The sequence below is a fragment of the Thalia democratica genome, chromosome 4, assembly GCF_965202585.1.
Source record: "Thalia democratica chromosome 4, ktThaDemo2.hap1.1, whole genome shotgun sequence".
NCBI lineage: Eukaryota > Metazoa > Chordata > Thaliacea > Salpida > Salpidae > Thalia > Thalia democratica.
Genome location: NC_139168.1, coordinates 64,472,922 through 64,481,584, shown reverse-complemented (window position 1 = coordinate 64,481,584; position 8,663 = coordinate 64,472,922). Strand labels below are relative to the sequence as shown.

Here is an 8,663-nt window from a genome sequence, read left to right as displayed (position 1 = left end):
TTACAACTAGTGACAGCACTTTACAATATATGAAAGATGTATTAGGTATTTTTTTACAAGTTTTAGAGGTTTCATTTCGAAACCATTTAACTTTGAGCTTGCAGTTTTCTGAGTAGTATTTCATAACTCATATTAATATTTTAGATGTGATTAAAACTAGTTAGGATATTTTAATAGATTCCTCGTAGATGGATCTAATTTAAAAATATTTAGTTAAAAATATATTCTTTTCCTATAATATTTGAGTAACCGTTTTAAAAACTCTTAATCTAGTTTTTAATAATTTTTGAAAGACTTAACAAAAAAATCATTAAACTAGATAGTTTCTACAGGAAGCTTGTAAAAAAATTATTATATCTCATAAGGTCTATGAAATTCTTTGCTCAAAAAAAAGTATCCTATAGGTATAGTATACACTTTGATAAGTTTTTAAACAAGAGTAAATATTAGTTTTTTGTAAAAAAAATTGTACCCTTATGAATTTAATTGCTCTAAGAATGAAGGAAAAGATGATACTATTTTTTAATTATTTAAATTTAAAGCAATTTGGTAACGAAAAGTTGCTTCGCTATACAATTGTACCGAAGAAAACTATCTGACTATATCTCAAAAGTTAATTCAAGTTTTGATAAACAATACAGCTTGAAATAAGTACCCAATCTTTATTCTTACAAACTTAAAATTTTGCATCCCGCTTGTGGTCTCAACCAGCAATAGTTTTAAATTTGCACATTTACTGTTGCTTACTTTGTCTTGTAGCAAAGCGTAAAACTTTATCAAAAGTATAAAACTATTTTTTAAACTAACTAACTACTTACTAATAAGTAAGATAATAATGTTATATAGTATAAATTACTTTTTTTACAATTTAAACAGCTACTCAATCAATAAAAAAATATACACTTGGATTGACTAATTTTAATAATTTACTATATGAAACAACTTTAAAATACTATGTTAAGACAACATAAATTTTTTTGTTCTTTAAAAACAAACTATATTTTACCTAAACTAATTTTGGCAAAAGAGTGAATCTAGTCTAGTCTTAATCATAATAAACAAGAATGATTTTTTTATTACCTAAGACACGTAAAGTAGTTAACTAATTAGATACGTAAAAGTATACAAAATGGCTTTTTAATTTAGTTAGATACAAATTGTCAATATCATATAGAAGTAATGTATAAGCTGGGAAAAAAATCAAACTAGAGTATGTATTTTTTAATTTTTTCTATACACTTACTTAGGATTGCTAAATAACCATTTAAGAAGACAAGTTATACAAAATGAACTTTGACGGTCAATACAAATTTTCTTGTCTCGAAAAATATCTTCATTATATTCAATTGACTTAAAAGACTTTGCTAAATTATTAAGCATTACAGTGTTTGAATAAAAAAAAACTTGATTACTAACTGCTTATCTCTCGACTTGTGTTGACCATAGTCCTTTTTTTCTCTTCACACATATATCTATAACTTTATGGACATCTTAAATAAAAAAGGTCATTAAAACAGTAGTTTAAATAAAGCTTTGATAATAAAACTTAAAACTTTTGATTTTTTTACAGATTTCGCTAGTAAGTAAAAAGTATGAGAATGAGGTCCAAATCGATCATGTTAGCAAACTTTTTGTTTTTTTTTTTTATAAAAAGAAAACATAACTATTTTATTTTATTTATAACAGATATGTAGCGGTTTTAGTTGTCATATTAGAAGTTATTTCGCTAGAAGTAAATGGTATGTTTAATTTTACAATGACTAAAATTTAAATAAAGTAAGGAACTGTATTCAATTTTAACAATTTAATTTAAAAGTAATAATGTATCTAAGATTTGAAAACTCAATAAGTTTAAAGTTGTTTTTGTTTAAGTTATAAGTTTTTATCAAATTTGTTTCTTTTTGGTTTACTAATCACCCCAGTCTTTATTTTACTGCACAACTAAAATAATATTTAAAATAAATCTGGGATGTACACTTATTGACCCTAACAATATTTTAAAAAAGGAATTGGTGATGATATATCCTTTGAAGTTAGTAATGGTAATCCGGACGTATGTTTTAAAAATGGAATGGAAGATGTGGAACTAGATGGTAATGGAGTTAAATTAGTGAAAACAAAGATCTTAGAGATTGAAGGAAAATGTGAAAGCAATCAAATAGGTTATTACCTTATTAAAAGAAAAGAAAACAAAAGCTCATCGTGTGAAGACTTTCTTTGTTATCGTAAACCGGTTATTTGGGAAAAAGTTTCTGCGGACAGAAGCCTGAGTTCTACAAAATCATTTGTCATGTCAAACAACCATCTTCAAACAACCAACCCTCCGAAACAGGTAAAGAGGACAACGAACAATCTGTTGACAATTCAACTCTTGTCACCGTTTTAATTGTCATCAGCGCGGTCCTCTTCCTCATTGTTGTTGTTTGTACGGCGTGGCACCTAGCCCCAGCTACCGTTAAAGTGAGTACTTAAAATTTGATCGCGAAGTACTTTGCAGTATCTTTTAGATGGACTTTTGAGCTAAGTACTACAAAATGTGATTTTTTTTTCTAGTTATTAGTTTTAATAAGTACTTATTATAACAAGTTAAAAATTTCAATAGGATCCAGTAAAAGCCTGGTTTGCGAGAGTGCTACCAGTAAGTTTAGCTTCAACATATCAAGTACTAAATTAGTATAAGTAACCTTAAATTACTTTACAAAAACTTATCTAGTACTAACTTAAAATTCAAACATTTTTAACGACTTCTTACATATAAAATAACTATAAATTTATGTTTTACATTGTTACTTGAATCTTAGTGCATAATTAAACTTAAAATAATAATAATTTGAAAGTTTATTTTAGTACTTTAAACTGTTTTTTTACGGGCCTTTATTGCTAGACGGTTATTAAAGGACAATCAGGTTACTTTTGTTTAATATTATTGTTAATTTTTTTAGTATTTGAAACTAGTTTTTTTGTAATTTTTAGAATTAAAAATTTAATTAGTTTGATTTATGAACAAATACGTTTTTGTAGGACTAGTGGTATTAAATTGAAAACTAATTAACTTACACATAACAAAGTTAATGTTAAAAAAATATATAAATAACTTATCAAAAGATCGAGAATACAATAATAAAAGTATTTAATTGATACAGAACTCTGCCGCTACACAGACTGCTCGCCCACAAGAACAAGTGAAGAACTTCTTGTGCTACACTCTAACTGATTTACTTGGCGAAGTGAGTATAGAATAAATCTTATGTTTATTTTGGTAGCAAACTGATGTGAAATCTTTTAAAGTTTTAAGGGTGTTTTGTTTGTATTTAAACAGTTATTTTATTTAAATTGTCTTTTTATTGTAGAAAAAAGTTTTAGTAATCAGTAGGTCCTAACCGAAAAGAGTTAATGTTAGAGACTTTTAATTTCTTATTTTTATGAAAATACCAATACTTTTTATTTTTGTTAAGTTTAACTTTTTAAAGCTAAATATTGTACTAGAAAATTTTTTTCGAACTAAAACCAATTATTTAACTTAAAGTAGTAGCTTTCTCTAGTATTTATTGCCTATGCTTTTTTATTATCAAAAATATTGTTTTTTTGTTTTATTTTGATTTAAAACGAAGCAAATTAAGTTCACACTTAAGATATTTTTCTGTTGTTACAGCTTATGTATTAATTATATATGAAAAATTTTTAAGTTTGATAGGGTGTCTCAAAGAACATAAAAAACAAAAAAGTTTATCTAATAAAAATAAAACCAACTACCAATTGGATGTGTTTTTAGAAATTAGTATAAACATTTATATCAGGATTATCCAAAATTATTTTAAAAGTTCCCTTTGAAAAAACTTAAAAAACTATGGCACTCTTTAACAAGATTTCTCAAAAAACTTATGTGAAAAATACACCTATGACCTTTTATTTTTTTTTCTGGTTCCTAACACTAACTCTAGAATATCTAGTGTAAGTTTCAAACTACGACTTTATGAGCCCCTTACTAGTCACACCCCCTCTCTTTGGTCCCTTTGCTCATGGTCTCTAAATATCTTTAATGGGTCCAAAGGGGGCCAAATGGATTTACGTGTGCAGTTTTCTTTCAAATGTTCAATGTTCATTTTATTAGTCTAGTATAGTTATTAAAAAGAAACATGAAATTAACGGAAATTATTAAAAAAATAAAGGGAGGATACGGCACAGTAGTATGCGCAAAATCTAAGAGCGATGACTCCCAATATGCACTAAAACTCCAAATTGTAAATAATCTGTGAGTTTTTGATTTGTGTATTTATAGCTATACAACAATATGACTCAAAAATACTTATTGATGTTTTTTTTTGTTCAAATTAACTTAAACACTGTTTTTTATTACTTTTTACAAATACTGAGAAATTGTTAATTTTTCATTGTTAATTAATTTCTTAAAGTTATGTAACGGTTTTGATTAAAAGGTTTTAATAAACTTTGTAAAGGTTTTTATATTGCTTAAAATCAATTTATTCATTTCGTTTTTAACGAAATTTTAATTGACAGTAAAACTTTATTTTATGCAGCTTTAAAATTGTAACGTTTTAGTTTAAAATTTTGATTATGTTATTACAGTATTTTCTTTAAAGCTTCTGTTTGTGTTAATTATACAACCTATTTAATAAAACAACCTGTTAAATAACCTTGCAATTAATTTGTTAAAGTTCACATTTCCGTAGTTTTAAACTTACTGCTATTTTAATAAATAATGTTTGATGATAACTACCAGTTCCACTCGTCTGCAAGTTGAGGCCGAAGCAACTATTCTGTCAAGTTTAACTCACAACAACGTGGTCAAGTACCATACAATCTGGACCGAAACTTGGGACGAAAAGTTCAAGTAAGTGAATCATATTTTTCAGCTAAAAAGTGCTATGTTTTTATTATTGTCACTATCAAAACTTTGTGATTCAATGTTGCAGCGAGAACTAACTACGTTTCTGTTACACATGTTCATTTTTATTTTGTAAACAGATCTCATCTGAGCACATGCCCGAATCTGAAGTCCTATAACTTGAAAAAAATCCAGGAAAAGTGTTTTAACTTCACGAGTAAGTCTTTGTTGATAATTGTTTAACGTTTTGTTTTCACAATTAAACTATTGGCTTTGAAGAAACTAAATTTGAAAGTAAGTGAACATATATTACTTTTGTAAGTTCTAATAACTGTTTGTTTTTAAATCTAGGAATAACAAAATAATACACTTAAATCTAAATTAATAAAGCTTTTATATTTTACAATTAATTTCACTCATTTAAAACAAACTATCGTATTCAATTAAAATATATCTAAGTTGTTTATTAAAAATTACATTTATATTTTTTTAATAAAATAAGTTTTTATATACTGTTCGTACATTAACATTACTTTAACAAGTATTTTTAAACTAGGAACCTGTAAAAAAAAACTGAAATTAGTAATATGCATACTTTTTAACCTAGCTTATACTCTATTAGAAAAAAGTTACTCGGTCAGTTTCATTTACTAAACTGTGTTTTTTTTTTACAGAAATAACGATAATTTCTACTGAGATGGCCGAAAAAGATCTTCAGGATCACCTCTGCAGCGAAAGCCCCCAAACCGACCAAAATAATTTCAATATTGTTGACCAGGTATTTTCGTTTTTAAATTTAAAACAACTACTTTTTCCTGCTTTTAGAAGACTAAACACTAACAGGGTTGTTTTTTTTTGTGTAAATAGGAAAGTCATTTTTTACATGTTGATATAAAAAAGATCTCTACCAAACTAAACAAAATCTTAATTTGCTTTATAAGGGTAACAAGAAAAAGAGGTTAGTAGTTACTTAGCGCTAATTTTAAAATCCAAAAAATAAAAGTTTATTAAAGTTTTTTTTTTCTAAGTAGTTCTCAGAATTTTCTCCCATAAAATTAACTTAGTTATATTCAACTATGTGGTAATAGTTTTAATTTTTGAGTTGAAAATTACTTATAAAGTATGTTTAGTTTTATCTATTGTGTTATCAATCGCTTTTTTTTTTTTAATTTTCGAAGTTTCTTATTTTTTTATAATTCAACAAGCATTTCCAAAAAAGTCTAGTTCAGTTACTTAACAAACTAGACATTTGTTTTATGCGTTTTTCAATTTCTTAGAAAATTAATAATGAATTAATTACAGTCCATACGTCTGTGTTGGATTTTTTTTACAAAACTGATTGTTTTTTAGTAGTGAATTAAAGTTTTCTTTAAAATCTGACTAACAGTTTGTACTTCAAGTTTTCAAATAAACTTAAATGTAAATTTTGTAGAAAAAAATCTTACTCCCAATACTCTTAACATATTATCTCTATCGATACAAATATTTGTTTTTTTAAGATAACGAAAACATTCTGTTAGAATCACAACGTTGTTTTTTAGTGTAAATACGGTACGGACCATGACAAAAACTATTTAACTTTATACCATATAATGCAACCTTTTAAACCAGGGATTTCCAAACTTTTTTTTAAGACTCACAATGAAAGAATAAAAAAAGCTATAGCCCATAGATTTCTGAAATCTTCCCATATTAACTAGTGCAAGTTTTAAGACTAACCATAAATACGCCTAAGACCTTTTTTTGCTCTTCAGAAACAAGTACACTTTATCTAGTGTAAGTTTCAAATGGCTCTTCATGACCACCTTATGGCCCCTTTACACTTACGGTCCTTCTTTGGCCCCTTTAGAGCTGGTTGCCCACAAAAGAGCCATATTGCTCTCTCTGAAAAACCCTGGTTTAACAGATAAGCAAATGTAAATATAAAAGCTGGAAAGCGCGCTTATAAAAACAGAATACTTAAACAAAACAATTTTCTAAAACTTAAATTAGAAACACTGACTCGTTTCAGATCTTCGCCGGCCTCAACTACCTCCACACCCAGAAGAAGATGGTCCACAGTGATATAAAGCCAGGAAACATCCTGCTCACTGTGGACCATCAGGTGAAGATCACCGATTTCGGCGTAGCCAAGCGTTTTGGTTAGTTGCAATGCTCATTGTCTGGAGCTCAGTTTTAACGTTTTAGAGATGCATCGACACTAATAGATTTTGCTTTGTTACATCGTTTTTATAACTTTGCTAGATTAATATTTAGCATAATTATTTAAAATGAAGCAATGCATTAGAGTGTCATTGCATTTTCTTATCGGTTTAAGTGTACAAAACTAGATGATACTTGTTGAAATCCATATTTTATTAAAAAGTGTTTTTATCAGTCTACTTTATCAATTAACTAAAGAATCAAAATTTAATATCAATAAATACATACACAAATATATATCCTTGTTTAGAACTTTTAGATGCTATTTTGCCTTGAGATGTATATAAGGCTATATTGCAAACAGTTTTGTTTAGTACAAAATGTTGAACCAGTAAAATATAAAACCACAGGAAAAAATTCAAAGTTTGTGAAGCATCGGTATCTGGTTGGAACTGAACTGTTCATGGCTCCTGAACAGGTCAGTTTTATTATCTAGATTGTAGCTTAATCGTATTTATTTTATAAATAGTTTGCTACTAAGCACCATGCAAATGGATTAACACACAATAAAAGGTTCGAGGTGTTTGAAAAATTAAAAAAGCTTCTACTGAAACTTTTTCCTTCTAAAAAAAGATTTAAGTTTTGTTGTTGTTAGTTATATTTTGACCAAATGTTTGAGTTTAGCTGAAATGTTTATGGCGCTTAAACTTTTTTCAACTTTAAAGTGTGTGCATTGTTGTAGTACTGTATTACTAATTAAAAATTGAAATCCTAAATTGTTATCACAACATTATAGTGATAAATTTTAAGTAGTGCTTTATGTGTTAGATTTTTCATTTTAATATATGCTTTTGTTAAAAGTTTTGAGTAGCTGTAGGAAGTAATTAAAAAATTTTAATATGCTTTTGAACATTACTCGAGTGTTAATCATTTTAATTAAAGCTAACAATACTGTATTAAACGTAAGTAGTAATAAATTTTCTTCAAGGGATTCTAATCACGGCATTAAAATATTTACCAGTTAAGTGTTGTAAGTTAAATAAAACCTGCTAGTTGACAAATGTAGTAAAAAGTACAAACATAATTTTAAGTAGTAGCTAGTTTAATTTAAAATGAAATACAATTTACAGCGTCTTCTGAAATACACGTCGGCAGTGGACGTGTACTCGGCAACTCTGACTGCGGTTTTGGTGCTTTCCAGGCCGGCTGCCACCAGAATCACCAGCGTGGTGGAAAGCGCCAGAGAGTCACGGTTCCCGGAAGCGATCGAGTCTGGCAGATTGAGCTTTGTGGTAAGTTTTTTATAAGTAGTGCAATTCATTTAAAAAAACACACCAAAACTCATTAGATAAATTTATCTTTTTTTTTTCTAGAAAAATGATCTCAAAAAAGCGTTAAGCCTTAATCCAAGCGAAAGACCGCAGGCTGAACGTTTGCGCGAGGACTTGCAGCTGTTGCGGTTCGGTGCGGCTAAAAGTGCGCCCAATTTCGCTGCAACAAACTTTTAGTTTTAGTTTTTATTAGTTTTTCTTTCGTTGTTTTACTTATTTTTTAGATTTACGCGGTTGAAGGTAGTAGTTATGTTGTGAAAGTAGTAGTTTTTAATGTTGGTAAAAAATTTTGAGCATTAAAAACTAGCTTTGTATTATTTTAGTAGGTTTTCTATTTAGTTTGT

General features: G+C 27.7%; 1 protein-coding gene across 1 annotated transcript; it reads left to right on the top strand.

Moving 5' to 3' along the window:
- The first annotated feature begins 2,071 nt into the window (after positions 1-2,071).
- Positions 2,072-8,496, top strand: LOC145833549 (interferon-induced, double-stranded RNA-activated protein kinase-like). The gene is made up of 11 exons (XM_082940716.1): positions 2,072-2,162; positions 2,333-2,460; positions 3,144-3,227; positions 4,170-4,252; positions 4,742-4,852; positions 4,987-5,063; positions 5,521-5,624; positions 6,858-6,987; positions 7,399-7,466; positions 8,119-8,280; positions 8,362-8,496. The coding sequence occupies exons 1-11, from the start codon at positions 2,072-2,074 to the stop codon at positions 8,494-8,496; spliced, it is 1,173 nt and encodes a 390-aa protein (XP_082796842.1).
- The last annotated feature ends 167 nt before the right edge of the window (positions 8,497-8,663 follow it).